Here is a 26,339-nt window from a genome sequence, read left to right as displayed (position 1 = left end):
ATAGTGGGCAGTTCGACGGTTTTTGCAAATATTATTAAATTCCAATAGTAGGTGTACAAATACTTTTGATCAGGTTCAAAAATGGTTCACATGGCTCTGAGCACTATGGGACTTAATTGCTGAGGTCATCAGTCCCCTACAACTTAGAACTACTTAAACCTAAGTAACCTAAGCACATCACACACATCCATGCCGGAGGCAGTATTCGAACCTGCGACTGTACTTGATCAGGTGCATAATGTAGATCACACAACACACTGCAAGCAACTGGATGGGGAGCGAGTTCGCACATACACAATGTGATCAGAAGTATCTGGACACCTGGCTGAAAATGACTTTCAAGTTGGTGACTCCCTCCATCAGTAATCCTGGAATTCAATGTTGTGTTGGCCCACCCTTACCCTTGATCATAGCTTCCACTCCCGCACGCATACATTCAATCAGGTGCTGGAAGGTTTCTTGGGAAATGACAGCTGATTCTTCACAGAGTGCTGCACTGATGACAGATATCGATGTCGGATGGTGAGGCCTGGCACAAAGTCGGCATTCCAAAACATTCCACAGGTCATAGAATATAGGATTTCACGGCCGGTGTTGTCTTCACTTAAAGCTTCCGGGCTGTACCTCGGAAGATGTCTTCAGCACTCCTAGACGAAACGTCACGGGAGAGTCTTACACATTTACCACGACCTATCAGCGAGGAAGTTTTAAGTGAATCTCAAAGGTGTTCTATAGCACTCAGGTCAGGATTCTGCGCAGGAGAGTCTATTACAGGGTTGTTATTGTCGTGTAAGCACTCCGCCAGAGTCCGTGCATTATGAACAGGTTCTCGATCGTGTTGAAAGGTGCAGTTGCCATCTCCGAATATCTCTACAGAATGGGAAGCAAGAAGGTGCTTAAAACATCAATGTAGGCCTGTGCTGTGATAGTGCCACACAAAACAGAGGGGGTGCAAGTCCTCTCCATGCAAAATACGAACACACAATAACACCACCGCCTATGAATTTTACTGTTGGCACTACACGATGACGTTCACCGGGCATTCGCCGTACCCACACCCTGCCGTCAGATCGCCACATAGTGTACCGTGATTAGTCACTCGACACAACGTTTTCTCACTGTTCAGTCCCCCAATGTTAACGTTCATACAACAAGCGAGCCGTCGTTTGGCATTTACTGGCGTGATGCATGGCTTATGAGTAGCCACTCGACAATGAAATCCAATTTTGTCTCCTACCACCTAGCTGTCATAGTAGTTTTAGTGGATCCTGATGCAGTTTTGAATTCCTGTCTGGATAGATGTCTGCCTCTTAAAAATTATGACTCTCTTCAACTGTCGGCCGTCTCTGTCAGTCTACACACGATGTCGGCCTGTACACTTTTGCGCTGTACGTGTCCCTTCACGTTTCCACTTCACTATCACATCGAAAATAGTGGACCTAGGGATGATGAGGAGTGTGGAAATCTCGCTTACAGACGTATGACACAAATGACACCCAATCACCGGACCACTTTCGAAATCCGTGAGTTGCGTGGAGCGCCCCATTCTACTCTCTCACGATGTCTAATGACTACTGAGGCCGCTGATATGGAGTACCTGGCAGTAGGTAGTAGCACAATTCACCTAATATGAAAAGCCTATGTTTTTGGGGGTGTACGGATACTTTTGATCACAATCCAAGTGCGAGGAGATACACATTACATTTAGTCAAAAGGATGAAAAGGCCGCAGATTCGAATCCTGCCTCGGGCATGGAAGTGTGTGATGTCCTTAGGTTAGTTCGGTTTACGTAGTACTAAGTTCTAGGGGACTGGTGACCTCAGATGTTAATTACCATAGTGCTCAGAGCCATTTTGAACTCTCTGGTTGCGTACAGTGTGCAGCCATGATTCTATCAGCAGAGCCACCATTACCAGCATTATTGACTTGTCATTTCATCCTAATAATAGACGAGAAATCAGCGTACATGTGCTCACACACACTCACACACACACACAAACACACACACACACACACACACACAGACACGCACGCACACACATACATACACACACACACACACACACACACACACACACACACACACACACACACACACACACACACACTCACACTATAACAGAAAAGGCAACTCGTTGAACAGCACAGTGTGGGAGTCTGTGCCCATTCCCTTGGTACAGCGTCCGAACCACATGCTTTCATGGGCTTTCAGTATGATCGAAGACAGTCACTGTTCTGGGTGGATTGGGGCACTTATCGTGTTTATTCAGGCTGCAAAAAGCAGCTCCCTGCTTTTCACATTTCGATAGGCAGACGTATTCAGCCATTGCGCTCTCACCCACATAACACAGTGATAGATAAATCCCGCTGTACGCATATTGGGGTGGGGGCGGGGGAGGGTTTGGGGGAGGGGGTCAGGTGGCAGAGAGTAGAGGTAGTTGTTAAACCCGGAGCTAAGTGGTTGTCTGTGTGCTTTGTGTAAAAAAAGGTATTCTGAACTCCACAATGTAATTACCATGTAGCAAGACTGTATTTTTCTGAAGAAAACTGAATCCCAAGCCTGCACAGAACAATCGCTATGTAGCAGGAGTGTACATTATTTAAAACAGACAGTTACATACGCTCCTTTAGACAGTGTGATATGTTACATTGTATCATAACGTTCCAAAATACTTTAAAGGAAGACGAGATACGCAAGCTATCTCACTTGATTGTTAAAAAATTTCTTGCCATTTTTACACTGCTCTGTGTGCACTGTGACACGATGGTGTCAGACGTATCTCAGGCAGCCATATTTTGATTTTCGTAACTATATTAGGCCATAAATAATTCTGATTAGGATAAGGGTGGTATAAATATAGAGACAGTCATCTTGGGTAATAAATTATAGTGATGAGGATAATTAATTGGATAATAACCTAGATTTTAAATAACAGCAGCATAAGCTCTGGAAACCAATAGGATGCCTTTCCAGATTCCTAAATTATATTCTAAATAAAGACCAGATAACAGCTCAACTCTGCCTGTAGAGAAAGGGGGGAGGGGATAGGAAAAGGGGGAGCAGAGATAAATGATAAAGGGGACACTAGCACTTCTAGCAGACAGTTCATAAATCACAAATCATTGGTCCAGAACCGGTACAGCCACATTACCTATGAGTATCTGTTTCACGATGTAGTTAGGTGCTGAACTTGTGACGAAGTACACGAATCTAAGTATTGTAGAATTTCTCAAGTAGAATGTTCATTGAGCGTACTCATCTTCTGATTCAGTAACCGTCATGGTACGGATGACTGTTGCCTCTACGATACGACAACCAAGCAGTGACAGGAATATATACGACTGCTATTTGAAGTATCTGCCCAATTCTTTGAAAACGAAATTGTTACAGTTCTGAAAGCCAAGCATGATCTGTCCACAAGTCCAGACACGAGTCTAAGAGCCACTGTGGTCTGAAAGGAAAGCAAGTACAGGTTGGTGCGCTGTGATATTACAGTATGCCTACAAGTGGTATGTTACCGGAAGATGGGACTACTTTGAAGAGTGTTGTACTACAAATGCTGTTCAATGAGCAGTATAGTACATGGAGTTTAAGTTTGTCCTTTACCTTTTTTGATTCTACGGGTCTTTGTCACAATTCTCTTCAATCTCCTCCATGTCCACCAGTAACATTAGGGATATAGAATTATGTTTGTCAGTTCCTTTCTGAAGAAGTTTCTAATTTGCTACCCGCATATGTTAGGAGACCCTTTTGTTGCAGCGCCCACAGCGAGTTGTACTCAGTCACGAGACTCGGCGTGTTTGTCTGTTGCAGTCTGCAGCCAGTTCTCTCGGGGCGTGTTCTCCCTGGTCGGAGCCGTCAGCCCGGACTCTTTCGACACGCTGCACTCTTACAGCAACACCTTCCAGATGCCTTTCGTCACGCCTTGGTTCCCAGAGAACGTAAGTAGCGTTAACACCATAATTAACCGTAACATTCAGTTACATCGCACTTAAAGAAACATTTAAGCCATTTATTGTGAAAATTTTTCTACTTAATTGTGCAAGATGTGTGAGGTCAAGGAAAGCCTGGGAAAACAGCAACCACTGTTTTCACGAATATTTCCGAGAATAGGAACTATTTTCCTTCATTATATTACATAAGAAATAGGCTTTCGTGGTCGTTGCAAATATATGTTAGAATTTCTTGGATATTTGTAGCAACTTCTGAAGTGACGTTTCGGTCTTTTTGCTGACACCTTCATCCAGGAACTGGTCACAGGCTATTGTACACTGTGAAACTGTTTCTAATTTAAGGACAATAGAACCAGCTGTTATAGCTGTAGAATTTCATTATTAGCTAGTCGCCGCGCGGAATTAGCCGAGCGGTCTACGGCGCTGCAGTCATGGACTGTGCGGCTGGTCCCGGCTTAGGTTCGAGTCCTCCCTCGGGCATGGGTGTGTGTGTTTGTCCTTAGGATCATTTAGCTTAAGTAGTGTGTAAACTTAGGGACTGATGACCTTAGCAGTTAAGTCCCATACGATTTTACACATATTTCATTATTAGCTAGTCAGTGATCATGCTTAGTGCAAGAGTTCGTCGATATACTAGTGGCTGAAGATGCCACTTGTTTGTTGTTACGTTTGCGTACCCCTCGGTAGCGTTCTGTCAACACTCTACAAAGAACAGAGGGAGAAAAACTAACCACTCACGTTATTGTCGAGGCGCTGAGCGATTGACAGGCACATAAAACAGAAATAAACCTTTACTGACATTTACCACAATGTCCTTCTTCAGTGCTGAGTAAAACACATACAGACACACACACACATACACACACACAGTCAAGCTGCAGCTCTGAGACAATGGAGACGGCCATGATAATATTGCCGTTCGCGCCCGCGCTTGCTTGCGTGTGTGCCCGTGTATGTCTGCGCGTGCATATTTTGGTTAGTTAACTCTGAAGATCGACATTATCTGACAGCTCAGTAATGTTTTCAATGTTATTTAGGTACCAGTTGATCTCTCAGCTATATTGTGAGGCGATTACATTTGCACCTTCTATAATCTGTATTTCATTCAGACTGTTCACGTTTCATTTTTTCATAAATTACTCTAGGGCTCTAACTATTGAATGGGAGAGATGTGTGCTCAGTTTATTTCTTCACATGACGCCCTCAGGTGATATGAAATTTCAGGATTCTACGCCCTTATCAGGTATGACTCTCCGTGCCCTACGCAGCAGTTAGTCCAAGGTATTAGCTTTCCTCAGATTGTTTTGCTGCGCAACAAATTGTGGTACTCAGAAAACTTTATGATAAACCTAATCCCCTTGAACTATGTTTGGCGAAGACCAACAACAATACGCATCGATCAACAGCAAATTTTAAACGTTGCACAAGCTCTACAAATAGTCAAATGTTTGTCACTTTACATTAATTTCTATTAGGTCTGTTTCAATCTAGGTAGAGTAAAAACCTATAATTCTGCGTTCGAGCCTTCGGCAGACCAATCGGACCAACCGACCACCGTGTCGTCCTCTGCCGATGGCGTCATTCGATGCACTATTTAGATGCATGGGGTCATATATTATAGTATTTGAGGGTTGTAGCATCGCGCCTTAGTACCTGAATAGTGTAAATTCACGTAGTCGTCTGTCTTCTGTTTTTGTTTTGAACAGCCAGTGTCGGTTGGTCACAGCCATTGTGCTCCCTGCCGCCGTTGGATAAGCAGCTGCAGCAGCAAGTCGTATAACCCTAGCTTACTTATTTGTTAGATAGTTTAATTAATTTCTTTGCGTGTTTTTGGGTACTTGCATTGTTTAATTCATATATTTCGGGCGTATTATAGTATTTGACAGTTGTAGCATCGCGCTTTAGTGTTTATTTCGTAGATTCTTATTTAAATTGCGTGTGAGTTCCGTATAGGAGGTGCAATTTCGAGTTTTAGTTACTGTAATCGTAAATTCAGCAGATTGTAGCGCAGTCGTTAGGCATTTGTACAGGTTAATTGATACCTTCTTTGCGTGTTTCGCTTGCGTTATCTATTCACGGACTCGTGTTTCAGTAACTGTTGTTCAACATCGATTAGAATGGACAGGGACTGCGATTGCTGTGTTCGGATGAGGCCTGACTTGGCATCCCTTCGCTCACGGCTGCAATCGGCGCTGACTTCGGTCGCGCAGCTTGAGGCTGTTGCCAATGGGCACCACTGTGGGGAGCCGGACTTGGGTATCACGGGGATGTCAACCTCGTCCCGTCTGTCCCCAGATCGGTCTGCCGCTGTGGTAGCCCCGGTTGCTGCCCGCAGTGGGGCTGAGCCCTCGCCTGTGGTTGATTGGGAGGTCTTTCCAAGGCGTGGCAGGCAGCGAAAGGCGTCCCCGGAGGCTGATCAGAAAGCCTCCCCGGTGCGTCTGACAAACCGGTTTCAGGCACTGTCTCTGGCTGAGCCAGATGCAGCTGCCTGCCCTGTTTCAGAGGATCATTCTCAGCCTTCGAGGTCCGGGCAATCGCAGAGGGTGGGCTTACTGGTAGTTGGGAGCTCCAATGTTAGGCGCGTAATGGGGCTCCTTAGAGATACGGCGGCTAAGGAGGGGAAGAAATCCAGTGTGCACTCCGTGTGCATTCCGGGAGGAGTCATTCCTGATGTGGAAAGGGTCCTTCCGGATGTCATGAAGAGCACAGGGTGCAGCCAGCTGCAGGTGGTGGCACATGTCGGCACTAATGACGTGTGTCGCTTTGGGTCTGAGGAAATTCTCTCTGGATTCCAGCGGCTATCTGATTTGGTGAAGGCTGCCGGTCTTGCTTACGAGATGAAGGCAGAGCTCACCATCTGCAGCATCGTTGACAGAACCGACTGCGGACCTTTGGTGCAGAGCCGGGTGGATGGTCTGAATCAGAGGCTCAGACGGTTTTGCGACCGTATTGGCTGCAGATTCCTTGACTTGCGCCATAGAGTGGTGGGGTTTCGGGTTCCGCTGAATAGGTCAGGAGTTCACTACACTCAGCTGGCGGCTACACGGGTAGCGGAGGCTGTGTGGCGTGGACTGGGCGGTTTTTTTAGGTTAGAAGGCCTCGGGAAAGTGCGGGATGGGCTGCAATGTCAAAGGGTGCTTGGCAATTACAGGACGTGCTTGGATCAAGGAACAGTCGGAATTATAGTTGTAAATTGTTGTAGTTGCACTGGAAGAGTCCCTGAGCTTCAAGCGCTAATAGAAAGCACAGAAGCTGATATCGTTGTAGGTACAGAAATCTGGCTAAAGCCTGAAATAAGTTCTGCAGAAATTTTTACGAAATCTCAGACGGTGTTCAGGAAAGATAGATTAGGCAGAATTGGTGGCGGAGTGTTTGTGTCTGTCAGTAGTGGTTTATCTTGTAGTGAAGTCGAAGAAGATACTCCGTGCGAATTGGTGTGGGTGGAGGTTATACTTAACAGCCGAATTAAGCTAATAATTGGCTCCTTCTACCGACCCCCAGACTCCGATGATACAGTTGTGGAACAGTTCAGAGAAAGTTTGAGTCTCGTAACAAATAAATACCCCACTCATACGGTTATAGTTGGTGGGGACTTCAACCTACCCTCGGTATGTTGGCAAAAATACTTGTTCAAAACCGGTGGTAGGCAGAAAACGTCTTCCGAGATTGTCCTAAATGCTTTCTCCGAAAATTATTTCGAGCAGTTAGTCCACGAACCCACGCGAATTGTAAATGGTTGCGAAAACACACTTGACCTCTTAGCCACAAACAATCCAGAGCTGATAGAGAGCATCATGACTGATACAGGGATTAGTGATCACAAGGTCATTGTAGCTAGGCTCAATACCATTTCTTCCAAATCCATCAGAAACAAACGCAAAATAATTTTATTTAAAAAAGCGGATAAAGTGCCACTAGAAGCCTTCCTAAAAGACAATTTCCATTCCTTCCGAACTGACTATGCGAATGTAGACGAGATGTGGCTCAAATTCAAAGATATAGTAGCAACAGCAGTTGAGATATTCATACCTCATAAATTGGTAAGAGATGGAACGGATCCCCCGTGGTACACAAAAAAGGTCCGAACGCTGTTGCAGAGGCAACGGAAAAAGGGATGCGAAGTTCAGAAGAACGCGAAATCCCGAAGGTGGGCTAAAATTTACAGACGCGCGAAATTTGGCACATACTTCGATGCGAGATACCTTTAATAGGTTCCACAACGAAACATTGTCTCGAAATTTGGTAGAAAATCCGAAGAAATTCTTGTCGTATGTAAAGTACACAAGCGGCAAGACGCAGTCAATACCTTTGCTGCGCAGTGCCGATGGTACTGTTATCGACGACTGTGCCGCTAAAGCGGAGTTATTGAACGCAGTTTTCCGAAATTCATTCACCAGGGAAGACGAATGGAATATTCCAGAATTTGAAACACGAACATCTGCTAGCATGAGTCTCTTAGAAGTAGATACCTTAGGGGTTGCGAAGCAACTCAAATCGCTTGATACGGGCAAGTCTTCAGGTCCAGATTGTATACCGATTAGGTTCCTTTCAGATTACGCTGATACTATAGCTCCCTACTTAGCACTCATATACAACCGCTCGCTCACCGATAGATCTGTACCTACAGATTGGAAAATTGCGCAGGTCGCACCAGTGTTCAAGAAGGGTAGTAGGAGTAATCCATTTAACTACACACCTATATCATTGACGTCGGTTTGCAGTAGGGTTTTAGAACATATACTGTATTCAAACATTATGAATCACCTCGAAGGGAACGATCTATTGACACGTAATCAGCATGGCTTCAGAAAACATCGCTCTTGTGCACCGCAGCTAGCTCTTTATTCGCACGAAGTAATGGCCGCTATCGACAGGGGATCTCAAGTTGATTCCGTATTTCTAGATTTCCGGAAAGCTTTTGACACCGTTCCTCACAAGCGACTTCTAATCAAGCTGCGGAGCTATGGGGTATCGTCTCAGTTGTGCGACTGGATTCGTGATTTCCTGTCAGGAAGGTCGCAGTTCGTAGTAATAGACGGCAAATCATCGAGTAAAACTGAAGTGATAACAGGTGTTCCCTAGGGAAGCGTCCTGGGACCTCTACTGTTCCTGATCTATATAAATGACCTGGGTGACAATCTGAGCAGTTCTCTTAGACTGTTCGCAGATGATGCTGTAATTTACCGTCTAGTAAGGTCATCCGAAGACCAGTATCAGTTGCAAAGCGATTTAGAAAAGATTGCTGTATGGTGTGGGATGTGGATGTTGACGCTAAATAACGAAAAGTGTGAGATGATCCACATGAGTTCCAAAAGAAATCCGTTGGAATTCGATTACTCGATAAATAGTACAATTCTCAAGGCTGTCAATTCCACTAAGTACCTGGGTGTTAAAATTACGAACAACTTCAGTTGGAAGGACCACATAGATAATATTGTCGGAAAGGCGAGCCAAAGGTTGCGTTTCATTGGCAGGACACTTAGCAGATGCAACAAGTCCACTAAAGAGACAGCTTACACTACACTCGTTCGTCCTCTGTTAGAATATTGCTGCGCGGTGTGGGATCCTCACCAGGTGGGATTGACGGAGGACATCGAAAGGGTGCAAAAAAGGGCAGCTCGTTTTGTATTATCGCGTTATAGGGGAGAGAGTGTGGCAGATATGATACACGAGTTGGGATGGAAGTCATTACAGCATAGACGTTTTTCGTCGCGGCGAGACCTTTTTACGAAATTTCAGTCACCAACTTTCTCTTCCGAATGCGAAAATATTTTGTTGAGCCCAGCCTACATAGGTAGGAATGATCATCAAAATAAAATAAGAGAAATCAGAGCTCGAACAGAAAGGTTTAGGTGTTCGTTTTTCCCGCTCGCTGTTCGGGAGTGGAATAGTGGAGAGATAGTATGATTGTGGTTCGATGAACCCTTTGCCAAGCACTTAAATGTGAATTGCAGAGTAGTCATGTAGATGTAGATGTAGATGTCAGCACCCACCCTTCCAGTTGTTGTCGGATTTTCTGAGTTTGGTACCGCTACTAATCGGCCGAGTAGCTCCTTGTCTAATAGGCTGAGTGCAAACCGCACCAGTCCGCCCACCAAGGAAATATCTCTGGCAGCACCAGGAATCGAACAAACGTCGCCTCATGATAGACAACTGCGATAGCCACTTTGCTACGGAAGAGGATAAACTAGAGAGGGTACTGGTGAATATATATATCACAGGGACTAATTTAAGCCCTTAGTCAAAAATGAGTTTTCAAATATTTTTGGCTTTCAGTTTGTGTGTGAGCGGTATCTGGAGTGGAGTCAAACACATAAGAATATAGTTTTAATACTGGCATGGGCCGAATTCATCACCTGAATTGGTTACAGAAACTATTTCAGTGTTCATTCGTACACTGATAAGCCACAACACCTGGCCTTTGTGACCGAGCGGTTCTAGGAGCTTCAGTCCGGGACAACGCCGCAGGTTCGAATCCTGCCTCGGGCATGGATGTTTGTGATGTCCTTATGTTAGTTAGGATTAAGTAGTTCTAAGTCTAGAGGACTGATGACCTCAGATGTTAAGTCCCATAGCGCTTAGAGCCATTTGAAACATTTGGAACCATTCACCCTCTCAGTGACACATTTCCAAACACGATGATCCCGACTTCACTGCAGTCTTAAGTGTCGATGTCGTTGGGTTAACACGTTCATCTGTGTGGTCCGATACACTTGTGCACAAGCATTATACTTTGTTATCAGAGTTGCCCAGACCGCTGACTCTCATACTTTACAGATGGGCGAGCCACCGAACTGCATGACTTGTGATAAGGCGTGGATGTCTAATACCTTGTCGCCTATTCGCGGTTTCACAGCCATCACTTTCGACAGATGTTCACGAATGGAGAATATGAACAGACGATCTTCTTCACGGTTTTCGTGATGCCCGTTCCCAGGAGCCAGGCCTAAGTACTATGTGACATAGCATCTAGGTCATCAGTCCCCTAGACTTAGAACTAATTAAACCTATCTAATCTAAGGACATCACACACATCCACGCCCGAGGCAGGATTCAAACCTGCGACTGTAGCAGCAGCGTGGTTCCGAACTGAAGCGCCTAGAACCGCTCGGCCACAGTTCCCGGCCAGGCCTTAGCAATCTTCCTTTTGTCCCAATCGCTTATGTCATTATATCTTCCCATCTGCGGTTCGAATTTTCGCTAGAATGATCCTCCATTCGTCTCTGCTCCCCTTATGGGAATAAACTGTAAGGAACGATCCCTGAGAGCATAAAGCGCAAAAAGGTCAACCGAACAAAAGCGCTTTCCAAGGGTGGTATACCCACTAGAAGGTGGAGATAAAAGACCATTGACAGTGATCCCTGATTCAGCACCAGGTGTCCCTCCGGCAATCGGTAAGGTGGACGACTGTGCGGAACATTCTCCACGGCAACTGACACTATCCGCATCACTAACAACGCTTGCAGTCCTTGTTACGTATGGGCAATGTTTTTATCGTGGCGTGTTGCATATGCCATCATGTTACTGGAATTTCTGTCATCCAGCCTATTCACAGATGAGGCTACCTCTACGCGGTGACGTATCGTCAACTCTTACAACACCTATCTCTGGGCTACAGAGAATTCCCATAGTGAGGTAGCACCGACTCAATAGCATATGTCCAATGTATTGGCAAATGTATTGGCGACTGCATCGTGAGACCAGTCATCCTTCCCAAACGCCTCATTGGCGAGGTATATCTTCACTGCCTGTCGGTGATACTGTCTACTGTGCTAGAAGACGTGTTTTTGGTGGTGCGAAGGGTTATGAGTTGGTGCTCCAGCTCAATGCCCTGTTAACTGTAAAGCTAAACCACTAGTAGAGAGAGAAATTCCCACTTATCTCATGTGTTCTCATGTGTATTTCCAATCACTGATGCATACACTGTCACGTCTTCAAAATGTTGAACATGGCTCCTCTTTAGCAACGATTAGAGATTAGTAAATGAATCCAAACCAGGTGCAACGTGTAACCTGAAGACAATGTAACAATAATTACAAAATCATACCAGTCAAAATTACCCGTCATACTCAGGCTTGATCCCCAAAACGGACGCGACTATCACATCTGTCATACAATATAACCAAACAAATAAAAACTAGCTCTAAAATATGGCATTGGAAAAACAAATAATGAATCGACATGACACCTGTACAATGAAAATACTCTGTCAGCGGACATCATTGCTCACATTATTAGTTATGCTGGACTTGACTGACGAGCTACAGCTTGCTTTCAGATAATTTCTGGAAGACTTCAAACCTATATTGTGCATAAATTTTCATACGGTTGCGCATAGCCTTTGCGAATTGCTCATTCCCCTAATTCTAATATACATTATCGGTGTATGCGTGTTCCTTTGCCCCGTATTGTATTTTGTGAAGCCATTGTTTTTACCCACTCTTGTTATTGCATGTTTTTCACTATAAATTGACCCATGCACTAATCTCTTTTCATCTTAATGTAGGTTTATCAAAACTTGTTCAGGTATTAACTTGATTCCCGCTTGTAAGATAGTATACTTGTGAATTTTAATCAAAGTTGGCATGTTTTACTTTACCATAGGGTAATTTAATATTCTATATTTCTCATCGTTCTCTCACTCACCCAGCCCCTCAATGCATTTTACCTTTTTGGCCGTTTATGCCGCAGACATATTTAGATCTTGGCGAACGGTCCACTTGCCTTGTTTACCTGATGTTCACGCCCTCCGTTTCCTATCAGTCGTTGTGCAGCTCAAAGCATGAGCTGACATTTTATTTGATTGGTTTTATTTCTGGATTTCAACTATTCTTATATGACAAGCCACGATCATAGGGGCCATAATATTCAATAATGTACACAATGCTTATTTTCATTGGACTAATGCCACATGGCTTCATTATTTGGTGTCTTTCCAATGCGCAATTTTGGTGCTAGTTCTTGTTTGGTTATGTTGTATTATAAATATGATATTCTAACCCCTTTGCCGGCCGCGGTGATCTCGCGGTTCTAGGCGCGCAGTCCGGCACCGTGCGACTGCTACGGTCGCAGGTTCGAATCCTGCCTCGGGCATGGATGTGTGTGATGTCCTTAGGTTGGTTAGGTTTAAGTAGTTCTAAGTTCTAGGGGACTGATGACCACAGCAGTTTAGTCCCATAGTGCTCAGAGTCATTTGAACCGTTTTCTAACCCCTTTGTGGGGATCTACTCTCTGTATGATGCGTAATTTTCACATATATGTTTCTGGCTTTGTAGTTTTTGTTGTTACATTGTCTTCAGGTCACATGTATTTTTGAAGGAGGGTTAAATACGTCCAAACCATGATCGAAGGTTAATTAAAACTATCTTTTGTTGCATCTGCTTGGCTGGTTTGGATCCATATACTGTCGAATCTTTTATCTCCAGCTTCAAATAGATGTAACTCCCTTAGAGGGAGCGCATATCTAACTATGTGCCCACCATAAATTTTTACTGCTCATCTGCAGTTTGTACCTACTTGATTATATCACCCCCTTAAGCTTTTGGTACAGTGTAAAGTGCTCTCAAGTGCGTGGGCAGTGGTCAATATTAATGACTCATCAATCAACGTAACGTCTAGAGACGAAAAATACGGAGACGGCCACAGCACCAAATTCGAACTGATAATATTCATAAAAACCAGCAACAAGATTTGATACTGAGTAATGATGGTACAATGATATTGGTGCCTGAATTTCTCCTTACTAGAAAATTATGAGTAACGGACATAGTGGCTCGTATATACTTTTATTTGTGTTACGATAACTGGAACGTTTCGATAAAACGTGATTTTCTCATACACTAACTGTCATGTTCAGTCAATTCATGCTAGACAACATGAAAAGAGCAACGAAATGAAAACGACATATATGGGAAAAAACTGATTAGGTGGGAGATGGGACTCGCGTACTGAGGCTTATGACCAGACTTAATTAAGTGTATAGATATTTCATCCATTCCGGGAATCGAAGATATTGTCTATTTTTGCCTATTATCGGCTTTAATACTGACAAGGTACCTGTCCCAGGGATTCCAAGACTTTCGTGAATCTTTTAGTTTCAGTCATATAAAGGTGACATAAAATCATGCGGGAAACAGTCGACCATGGAAAAAGTCTGACGTTGGATAAAGTCCGAAACACGTCATATGAGCAATAAAGTCATTCCTTGCATGATGTTTGACTTATAATTTTGCGACCCAGTCATCCTGCATGCAGAAATACCGATTGTTTTAATTTCAAGTTTGACGTCGGATAAAAAATGACGAAAGTAATTTTTTCCTCTGATATAATGAAAAATTAGATTTTTTTTATTTTTTCCTTTACTTGTACTGTAAAACCTTACTTCTTGTCAAATTTCGTCATTGTGGATCTTCGCGAATCTTGAAGAGTGAGTTCGCGAGTATGAAAATATGTGACATACATGGCCCTACCTTTTTGTTGCATTCAGTTAGAAGCTTACATTTATTGCACCGCCAAGGGCCTACAGGTCATAGTATGTGAGATAAAGTTCAACTTGCTACGCCCATTAATTCCTGAGAAAATGGTTTATTAACAGTGAGATAGACAGACGGAGAACAAAGCGTTCCCGTAAGGTTTCGTTTTTTACCGACTGAGGCGCGGAATCCTAAAAAGTATTCGCCATAACTGTTAATACATTTATCCCATTGTGAGGCAAGACGGCCAATGTCTTTATAGAAAAAACTTTTGTGATAGCCTACGGGATCATGATTGTACTTAGGAGGGTATCTCATCGTCTGTAACATATCGCCGAGCACAAATGTATTCTTCAGCCGTCAAGAAAGACATTCGTGGCGGTCGATTTGTTCTCGTCAAAGATGTGCAAGTCTGCGTAAAATCATGGTTCCGTAGGTACCGCAAATATTTTTCCATGAAGGCAATGTCCATTTTGTCTCAGAGTGGGATAACTGTATGAACAGTTATGGTGGTTACTTAGGAAATTAAAAACTGTTTACTTACTTTCTTCGCATTAACCTCATTTTCATTTAGTAAGAAACAGTAGTCGACTAGGTTGTAAGGATGTCGCAGGGCAGTTTGAAGTGAGGAATAGTTGTTAAGAAAAAATTCGATGCCTTGCGCACTTTCCGAGTTAATTATCGCTGAAGTTAGCCAATCAGATCTTCTCGTGCGCTAATTTAAGCGCCCTCCCATCTCCCATCCGTCTTAGGTCACTTACTGACGATGTAGTCGTGCAACTTGTCCGCACAGTAGACTTGCGTTCCTCATTTAACACTCAGCTTCCACGCGGCGTTACACACTGGCGATTTGACCCGCTGTGTACCCACCGGGCCAGCGAGTGGTCGCAGCGATTCAGCCGCAGTTCGCTTTTTCACACGTGGCGATATAGCAGAGCGGATGCAGGTGGTGAGGAAAAACAGTTGCCGCCTCGCGTGGTTGTATTGCGTTTGTCGTTCGTTAGCGCTTAGTGACTGTCGGCTCTATGCTTTTTCTGTGTCGTTTTAAAGAATTTTGTGGTCTCTCCTGCAGCAAAGATGACCTTCGACGTTGAATTTTTCATCATTGTAGTAGAAAGTCGTCCTTTAATTTTGCATTTAGGGAATAAGGATTAAAGCAATAAAAAATCGAAAAATGTTGTGCTAAATTTGTTCCTGACTTCTAAAATAAACAATTTGTTACTAAAGTTTCGTCCGACTTGAAACCATACGTGTTGCGAAGTTGCGAAGAATGCAACGTGCTTCAATTGTTACTGCACAGAGGTCCTCTTTCACATTTAAAGGGCGATGAAATATTAGTCATCGATTAGATAGCATCTGAAACTTACGTTCTGAAGCGGCACTTTCGATAACTTGTAATAGTGTACCTGTAATAATGAACTTTTCTTTTCTCTGGCAAATTTTCCACTGCCCGGACGTAGCATGTTGTCTTCAGGAGCAAGTGCGTCATCTCTGACGAAGCAGAATGGAAGAGGCTCACCCGAGTCAGATAAATGTCGAGGCCTTGTAAATGTAGCTCAACAAGAGCGAAGCATCGAAAAGCGTTTCTCCTGCAGAATCAGACAAAAAATATATATCTTTTGAAATGCTAAATTTGCTATCACGTGTAACTGACATTAAACTAGCAACGTTGGAAGAAGCTGCTACTCAATCTGATGAAATAAGTGATTCTTATGTTTAGGATGGAGTTATCTCTAGTTACAGCAAGAGGGAAAGGATAATAGAGAGGCAGGAATTCTTTAAATACTTGCAGCAAACGTAACGAGAAATCTATCAAAGCCTGAACCAGATGTCGCTGAGAATAATTTCCTATTCTCTCTATTAGATGGTTTGAAATCTGTACTACAGCATTTGAACACGGCTCTGAGCACAGTGGTACTTAACAACTATGATTATCGTCCCCTAGAACTTAGAACTACTTAAACCTAACTAACCGAAGGACATCACACAACACCCAGTCCTCACGAGGCAGAGAAAATCCCTGACCCCGCCGGGAATCGAACCCGGGAACCCGGGCGCGGGAAGCGATAACTCTACCTCACGACCACGAGCTGCGGACATTTGAACACGGACTCAAAATTTGAAGTAATATCAGTTTTTAGTAAATACAACAGGTCTTACCGTTCACTAGATAGTTGTAACTTTCAGTTCAGTTCACACACATACCTGTATATTAAATTACACCCGTAACTATTTTTCCACCCAATCCAAGTCCAAGTACATCAAATAGCGATGCCACATTTTCATCTATACGATCGGATTGTCAGTAGTCACTGATTTAAATAAAAAAAATTATATCTAAAATTAGCATTTTGTATACGTAATTAAGAAATCTTGCAGAGTTTTCTCCCAGTTTCTTACACATTGTAAAAACAATGCCGTGTTAACAAAGGTTGAACACTGTTCTTTCCTTGACGCCGGTGGCGACGGTATTGTCTTTACAATAACAGAGTGAAAAGCGACACTTCCTGCAGAACCCCTTTCGTAACTGGCTGGCACAAGCACACAGACAGCTCTTATCACAGAACATCCTGCAGCATGGTTCAGTCGCGTGCCTGGCGATTCAAACGCACGGCTCAAACGGAAGATAGTCGCGGATTGCAGTGACTGAACCGTTTGGCTGAATCTCCGTTATAAAGTCGACAGTGTGAAGGCTGCTTTAGTGTTAATTTTTATTATAGCATAGATGATGGCGCACTGAACTGTTCAGTCTTTCGCTCGGGTTAGATCCTAACTACCGTCCCATGTCCAATGTTGATATCACTCTCGTGTTCGGTTTTAGGAAACCAAAGAACACCTTAGGATACACCATCTGTGTCGGGCTCCTTGAATTTGCGCACGTGACGGACCGACTGGCTAACTTCAATGTTAATTAAGTTAGAAACGGGGAAACATATTAAATTTCTTCTTAACAGTTATTGGTCATCACAAGCTACCATGCAACGTTCTTACAAGCTTTTCACACTGATTCTGACCAAGTCGTATAATAGTGGTCATATACCAGGCCGTGCATCGGCCACTTCTAACTCCGAGTAGGAGGAGGAGCTTAGTTTAACATCCCGTCGACAACGAGATCATTAGAGACGGAGCACAAGCGCGGGTTAGGGAAAGATGAGGAAGGAAAGCGGCTGTGTCCTTTCTCATGAACCATCCCGGCATTTGCCTTACGGATATCACAGAACACCTAAATCAGGATGGTCGGATGTAGGTTTGAAACGTCGTTCTCCCGAATACGAGTCCAGTGTGCTAACCACTGCGCTGCCCCTCTCGATAATTCTAACTCCGGCACAGCACCCATGAGCAGCCGGTAATCATGTTCAAGCTACTTCTTCCCAGTTTTCCCCGGAACAATAAGCGCCGAGAAATGCACTGCGGATGTGTCCGCAGTACGCCCGACAAATACAAACATGCCTGTTGACAAGCCAGCCTCCTGCACGGACCATCAGAGGCGCCACTCTCACCATAAGCAGCGCCCGCAGCAGTGACAACGGCGCTGCCATTGCGGCACTAAATTTAAATCCGTGAAATGTATTCGCAGTAGCGAATGTGGACAACCATCAGCTGTATAATGGAATGACGACAATGAAGGCTTGTGCGGAGAAGGACTCGAAACCGATTATCTCTGTTACCGCGAGCGGTTGCCTTACCATTAGGCTATCCGAGCACACTTCGTGGGAGAGCCAACTTCCACATGTCATCAGCCATATCTCTACAAATAGCACTCGTACATGAAGTATATTCCTATACTAGGAAGACACTTTCCCTGTGTCGGCAGCCGGCCGCGATGGTCTCGCAGTTCTAGGCGCGCAGTCCGGAACCGTGCGTCTGCTACGGTCGCGGGTTCGAATCCTGCCTCGGGCATGGATGTGTGTGATGTCCTTAGGTTAGTTAGGTTTAAGTAGTTCTAAGTTCTAGGGGACTAATGGCCACAGCAGTTGAGTCCCATAGCGCTCAGAGCCATTTGAACCATTTTTTGAACCGGAGTCGGCAGATAAATGTGGCATTCCAATACCGTTGTTGATTAGAAGTACGATGCAGTGTTCTTTCGGATACGCTTGCACGCATGCATGTCCGAAGGAACATTGCATAGTACTTCTGAACAACACAGGAACTGAAATATAGTTCGTATCGTATCAGATTTAAACACATCCTCATGTCACGTGCGCACCAAGAATGACGTGCATATACTTCAGGCTGTTGCCTATTTAAGACGCTGCTCGATCGTAACTAGGCTTCGCACAAGCTCAAGTTTACCCTCCGGGCCAACGCCGGCTGCCTCTAGCGGCCCATCAGTCAGAACTCATGTCAACCGCGCCATGCCTATCTGCCAGCCGTCGCCCTCGGAGACTTCGCCTCCTGCGGCGCTGCACCTTCCCAGACCCGGTATATCAGCGGCCATCCGTGGAATATACGCGATAGCAGCCACACCGATCCTCCACACATCGCCCTCTGCTGGCCTTCCGCAGATTCGGAATCCGCTGATCTGGTGTTCTTCTATGTGATAATATAGTTAGCAGTTACAGGCAAGGTCTGCGTCACGACGGACTATTGTCACAAACCTGCGTCACAACATGAGATACGCCACGATGGGCTGTGACTTGGTCACATTCATACCCCATCAGGAGGATCCCTTTTAGTTGTACCAGTAATAATCAACATTACGTTGAACTTTGATCTTCATGAGCTAACTCATCATTTATTGAATGCAGCTTATCGCTCAGGACACATCTGTCGTTGTCTGAACATAAAGGCTTCATTATTTGAAACTTCCCATCGCCATTCAATATTGTTAAAGTGGCTGCAAGCTCTTTCACTGCAATGCAATACATGACAGTACAATACGAACTCAGTATCAAATGGACTTTGAGAGAACAGGAAAAGAGGTAATCGAAGACTGTGGTATAGAATATTGCTAAAAATTGGTTGGACTGGTAAGATAATAAATGAGGAGGTTCCTCACATAAACAGTGATAGTAAAGATATGTGGAAAACATGGAGAGGAAGAAGGGACGGGATGATAGGACATGCTTTTAGACTGAAGAGTACTAGAGGGAGCTGTAGAGGACAAAAACTGTAGGAGAAGACAAACATTGCCATATATCCAACAGATAATTAAGAACGTTGGGTGCAAGTGCTACCTTGAAATGAAAAGGTTAGCACAAGAGAGGGAATCGCGGTGGACCGCATCAGACCACTTAAATGAATGACGGACAACATAAAAATTGTATCACAGCATGTCGCAATCACTAACACAGGAGGTTATAACAAACAGCACCACTCGTCGTATAGACAACTTCTGACAAAGGGTGTCCAGCACAGTTGTGTTCTTAGGGATACGGCTTATGTCTGAATTGTCTAAAATCTTATTCCATATTTAAGCAAATTGTACTAACGTATTGTACAGCCCTTCCACACCATTCCTGAACCGCTACTAGTCAATGAAAAGACAGGGTCAAACACAACTGGAGAAAATGAATTAATTATGTCGCTTCCTTAGAATAACAGCATACGATAAGAAGACATGTACAGTACATTCTACAAGGGAAAGAGCAATGACGCCAAACGATTAGGAGTTATCGTGTTGAGACGTCAATTAGTAGAGAAAATAATATAACAACTTATAAGATAAAGTAAATCACAGATTCAGTAACCTAACAACACTTTAACTAGACAAACCAAAACTTCTAGTGTCAATCAGAGATGTCTGCACATGGTGCGGAGAGAATATTAATAAATGCCAACTTACACAGGACAAGAAACCTTCTTCTGATACTACGAACTTAGCTCGCACTGACACACAGTGGGCAATACCGAAAGCTGCAAACCACTAATTGGAAACTTTTTTGCATGGCAGATCATTTGCGGTTCAGAAAAAAATAGGAGTTCATAAATATTAGAACAAAGTAACAGACAAATTCCTAGTTGACGAAGATACAGAGTATTCGGAGATCCTCTAGGACTTGTGGAAGGAAATGACTACATGATATTTTTAATAGGAACTCATGTACGGAAACGTACCGTTTCCACTCTGTGACGGTTGCAATTCATCCGATTCTGCTACAGTGTAGAACTGCGCGTGAAGCAACATAACTATCAGGTGACAATTCTAAAGGAAATATAACGAAAAATTCACTATCACCTAGGAAACTTTGGTTTATTAACACTTAAACAATACGTATATACGTTATTCGTAAACAAGAAGGAACCCAGTCTACTGTATGTAGAAAACATCAAAGATGCATCACAACAGCGCCTCGATGTGGCGAATACCACCGTTGTCACAGTCACTGCGCCTACGAAGCACGTTGCGGTGCACAGCCTCCATCCCACCTGGCGACCCTTACTTTCTGGTTCAGTGGCCAGAACTCGTGCCAGCAGATGTTCCCCTGTCTGTACAGGAGACTCGTAAATTTAACTCTTCTATACAAGGTTAAGCGACATCAGGAGACCGTCTGACGTAGTACACGTCATCCTGTTTGCCCTGTTGCCCACCAGGACTAGCAACTCTGAATTTATATTCTGAGCAGACGTTGATGCGTTATACATCTGTATGGACTCCTATTAAGAATCGTACGTTCTCACTCCCCTCTACAAGTCTGTAACGGGAATTTCCGAACACCCTATATAGCGTGCCGTCAAATAAAACAGCTGTATGACACGATAACTTACTATTATCCAACCACTCATAATAACGTCATGTATAATATAGTGAATAACATACGTCATGACTGGGATATAATGATCAGTATCCAAAACATATTCCTTGTGTAAGGAAATTTTCGAAACTAGTGTCCTAGGAAAGTCCGCCTCCGTAGCTGAGAGATGGAGGTGTCTGACTACAATATGTTGACTCATGTTCGATTCCCGATACTGCCACTGATTTTTGCTGGTTGGGAGGACTGTAACGAGGTCCAGTCAGCATCATGATGACAACTGATGAGTAGTGGCTCCAAGATCTACAATAAACAATACCTGTCGGGAGAGTCATGTGTTGACCGCATGCCTATTCATACTACATCCGAATTACGCCATATGATGGGATGACACAGCCGAGTGGTCCTCTCAGCCAGGTCGAGGAGAATAATTTTTCATTTTGGTTTCCCAAGAAGTACGCTAATAGAATGGCGTCGTAATCCTTTGAGTCGCTGAAAGAAATGGCCATTAGACATTAATAATGCTTTCCACTAGACGACAATATATTTTTAAGTTCGTACCGTTCTTTTTTTTTTTTTTTTTTTTGCATGTTGGTACTCCGATTGCTATGGGTTTATTTGTCGTGTCAGTTGTCATTTTTTATTTGTAGTTCACTGTTACTGTCTGAGTTCACATACCGTCATTAAGTCCTTGACTGAGGGGAGCTGTGGACACTAGAAAATGGAGTGCCGACTGGAGAAATCGAAAAATTTCCCACGCATTCCATTGTTTGAATTCATTTGAGAGGGCGGCAGCAGCGGAGACTGCGAAAAACATTTTCACCGAGTATTGGGATAATGCCATTGGACAGAGCGCGGCAAGAAAATTGTTTTTCGGTTTTAACGACGAATGTTTTGACATTAGTGACTCTCCATATTCAGGAAGGCCTTCGGGGTCTGACGAAGATCGCTTAAATGCAGCCTCGCACAATGTTTCACACTCGAGAACTGGCAAATGTGATGAACTGTGCACATTCCACCAGTTTGTGACATTTTCATGCAATGGGGAGGGTTAAAAAATCGGGTGTATGGGTAACAAAAACTCTAAGCCAAAATCACAAAAATCAGAGGGTAGTCGTTTGTGCATCTCAGCTTGTCCGTCATCAATTTGCTCATCAACAATGCCGACAATTCTTATCCTGTACATTTACTGCTGACGAAAAATTGTATCTTTATGCTAACATAAGGAAAAGAAAGACGCGGTTGAGCCTAAACAAAGCAGCAACTCTCCATACGAAGACCTGCGCGCACCCACAAAAATAAATATATTTATATGATGGAACAGTGACGGTACGATGTACTACGCAGTTTACCTATCACTGCTGACATTTATTATTACCAGCCGCAGTGGCCGAGCGCTTCTAGGCGCTTCAGTCCGCAACCGCGCTGCTGCTACGGTTGCAAGTTCCAATCCTGCCTCGGGCATGGATGTGTGTGATGTCCTTAGGTTTGCTAGGTTTAGGAGACTGATGACCTCATATGTTAAGTCCCATAGTGCTTGGGGCCATTCCTTTACATTTATTGTTAACAACTGAGACTTGTTGCAGATGCAGTCCAGGAAGACATCGTGATGTGATGCTACTCCACCTTAATTCACATCTGTATTCTGCTAGACTAATAAAAAACTCTAGACAGGAATTGGGTTATGATGTCATTCCGCCCATACCTAATTCAGCTGACCTTCCGCCCTCAGATTTTCACCTTTTCCACTCTCTATCGAACGACCTTTAAGGAACGTGCCTTCCGGATGGAATTGCGTTCTGAATATCGCTCGACGAGTTCTTCACATCAAAACCACGTGATTTCTACAATCGAGGATCGAAAAATTACCCCAGCGTTGGCAGACAGTTGTGAATAGTGAAGGAGAATAAAAAAATGGCTCTGAGCACTATGGGACTCAACTGCTGTGGTCATTAGTCCCCTAGAACTTAGAACTAGTTAGACCTAACTAACCTAAGGACATCACACACATCCATGCCCGAGGCAGGATTCGAACCTGCGACCGTAGCAGTCGCACGGTTCCGGACTGCGCGCCTAGAACCGTGAGACAACCGCGGCCGGAGGAGAATAAATTGTTGATGATTAAGAGTATCTGTTGCGTTTTTTTAACTATTGGTAAAACGCTGCAAACTTATGCACCAACCCAATACAATTTTCTTAGGAGTATCTGTGTCTCTGTCACAAAGAACTTTTCGTTATGCGACACCTCAAGCAATCTCCGTTTATCTTATGTTACCAGTACTCTCTAGCGCATTTATTAATTTTTTTACTTTTTGTTGCTTAAATTATTCTGTATTCTCTCCTTTCATTTTCCTCTTTCCTCTTAGTCTAGACTCTTGCCAATTCTTTCTCGAAAGTATCACTTGTTATCAGTGTCATACTTTGTATGATAACATGATTCGTTGTTAGCTGATATAACTGTTTTGCTATCAGAGTTGTAATTATTGTTGTCATTACTAACTACTTACGGTTAGCTTTATATATACTATTTGTAATAACAGGTTTGTGAATAATACATGGCTGATTGTAAAAGAGTGCAAGAAGCATAAATTGGTGGTACACCCTTATCGCTTAAGTTCAGACATTATAAAGGAGGGTTCCGATATCATTAACCTGCCGTGTATCTAGCACAGAAACTTTCTTAAACACGTGAATAGAATGTGATTGCTATAGATTTACTTTGAAGTGCGTTTTGTCGATGATGTATAATATTACATGCTGTCATTCACCTGCCGTGTATCTAGCACAGAAACGTTCTTAAACACGTGAATAGAATGTGATTGCTAAAGATTTACTTTGATGTGCATTTTGTCGATGGTGTACAATATTACATGCTGTGATGTAGTGTTATTATTTTCTAGGAAAATGCAAGGAACTGGATTACAGTGAAATAATGTTTTTCGTAAATTAGTTTAATAGAGTATTTTAAAACAATTGTACCAATTTCACTTAGGGCACTAGTTACTTTGTCATTACGTCGTTAATGGTTGCGTTCAAATCACGCTAGTCACATAATGTTTATCGTAACTGAACACAAATGAAAAAATGAAATTCTGTGTGATACTGATCTATTTCTTATTTCTCCCTTAATGATGTCAAAAGACGACGCAAGTTTCCTTAATGATGGTTGACGAAGACCGTTGAAGCCGTTAGCTAAAACGTAGGTGATGGTGCCTGAAGGGGCGAATAAATGAGCGAGGTTCAGAAATTCCACAATAGGCATTGCCTCTTCCCTCTCCACCTTGTTTACTTCCGGACAAAAGTTTGAAAAGATTTCCCTTTGATACCGTGCGAGGCAGGACGGACGCGAGACCCATTGAAATGAAAATAAAAAGGTACCATTAATATTCCACCAATGAGTTGGTAGTCGCAGCGTTCCTATTGTTACGCAAGTATAATGGTGCTTTCTGTCTGTCATATCATCCGACTACGATGCGCAAGTTACGTCACATCCTGCTGTATTTACACTGTCGCTACGTAATAGCAACAACACTAGCAGAGGCCGTAATTTTTCTTTCTTTATGAATGCTGAATGTCATTATTTGTTTAAAGCAGATATGAATGCGAACACAGTCTTAAATTCTTGTATGGCTACCAGGTGCTTCCAATAGACGATAATGTATACGTTTTCAGTGCGACATTACTTATTTATTAAAGACTCGGTCTCTGGATGAGTTTGCCATTGCATATTACTGCGGCATTATATAGCACCTTCGAGTCCCGATGCTGGAAGCAATTTCTGTAACGAGAGATTGGCAGTAAGTGTTTAGAGAGGTTGAGGTTTATAGCTTCTGACCTTCCGTGTGCAGCGATGTCCTGAGCTATCCTCTCCACAGAGTCTCATGAAGTGGGGACCATTGATAGAGTCCATGGCGATCCGTTGGTGAAATGGGAATTAAAGCTTGGCGGACCCTTAGAGCAGCTGGTGATTTTCAGCCAGTACCGGGCCCGCCTTCCTTCTTTCTCTCATGTGCTATGCCGTAGAACGTTCCAGACGAAACTACGCCATGTTACTGCTTAATGCAAAAATCGTAACGACCCTAATGCATACAACTTCTGAAATACAATGGAAAATTGACTTATCTGCGGTCAAATGGTTGAAATGGCTCTGAGAATTATGAGACTTAACGTCGGAGGTCGTAAATCCCCTAGAACGTAGAAGTACTTAAACCTAACCAACCTAAGGACATCACACACAACCATGCCCGAGGCAAGATTCGAACCTGCAACCGTAGCAGTCGCGCGGTTCCGGACTGAAGCACTTAGGGCCGCTCGGCCACCTCGGCCGCCTATCTGCGGCCGTACGGAAAATACTTTACCTGTCTGTCAGCGAAGGTCAGAACAGAGTTTGAAACTCTGTTTTATTTGACTAACAATACCCATGTTTTTTCATGTCCGCAAGTATTTCTCCAATTCTCACTGCCACAAGGTGAACTGTTCCTTATCCGTATTTCGACGGTGCAGTATTCCTGGAAACCGATGCTATTAAGAAATTCAAACTGCGATTAGGTGAGTTGGTGTCTTTATTCCGAGTTCTCACTTCTTGCAGTTACATGATGAAATAACATTCCCGCAGTAACACTGTTACGCATGCGCCGGGGCGCGTCAGATGGAGTAATATGCCACAGAAGGTCGTCATGCAGCCCAGACTTTTGAGCATGGACCATCAATTTTTGCTATAAACACAATTGTGTGCACCACAGTTTACAGCAGCATTATTGTCAAGACGATGGGTGCCTGTTGTCAGCCTAAATATCATTGCAAGAAGTCGATATCACAGTACTGCAAGCACGAGATCCCACGAAATACGCTTTTGTACCAAAACACCTTTACGATATACATTTTTATTTCTTATTCGACAAAGCAGTCGGCAGTGTCATCCGCCTGACGATTGACACTTTTGTGTGTATTATATACAACGGCGATATTGTCGCCATTGCGGAAGTATGTAATAACCGTCCAATATTGACCGAAAAGCTACAAATTATTTGGTTCGAGTAACTGAAATCTCGACAAACCATACCGCTGTCACAATCTATATCCTCCCTCATTAATTTCTTTTCTAGAGCTCGCACCAAACTGATTTGTTCATCCTGGATATAGGAATAATTTTATAGACACATAGGCCATTACCGACGTCACATAATTTATTAAAAGATTGGTGAGAAAGCCGTTTGACTGC

At 43.5% G+C, this 26,339-nt stretch overlaps 1 protein-coding gene across 2 annotated transcripts in view; it reads left to right on the top strand.

The window, feature by feature from the left end:
* LOC126267265 (glutamate receptor 1-like) overlaps positions 1-26,339 on the top strand; it is a 1,125,091-nt gene that overhangs the window by 541,806 nt on the left and 556,946 nt on the right. For both annotated transcript variants that reach the window (XM_049972331.1, XM_049972330.1), the window contains exon 3: positions 3,815-3,942. In XM_049972331.1, the coding sequence (XP_049828288.1) occupies positions 3,815-3,942 (128 nt within the window). The remainder of the gene's footprint in view (positions 1-3,814; positions 3,943-26,339) is intronic.

The sequence above is a fragment of the Schistocerca gregaria genome, chromosome 4, assembly GCF_023897955.1.
Source record: "Schistocerca gregaria isolate iqSchGreg1 chromosome 4, iqSchGreg1.2, whole genome shotgun sequence".
Lineage (NCBI taxonomy): Eukaryota > Metazoa > Arthropoda > Insecta > Orthoptera > Acrididae > Schistocerca > Schistocerca gregaria.
This window is presented reverse-complemented; position numbering and strand designations above follow the sequence as displayed.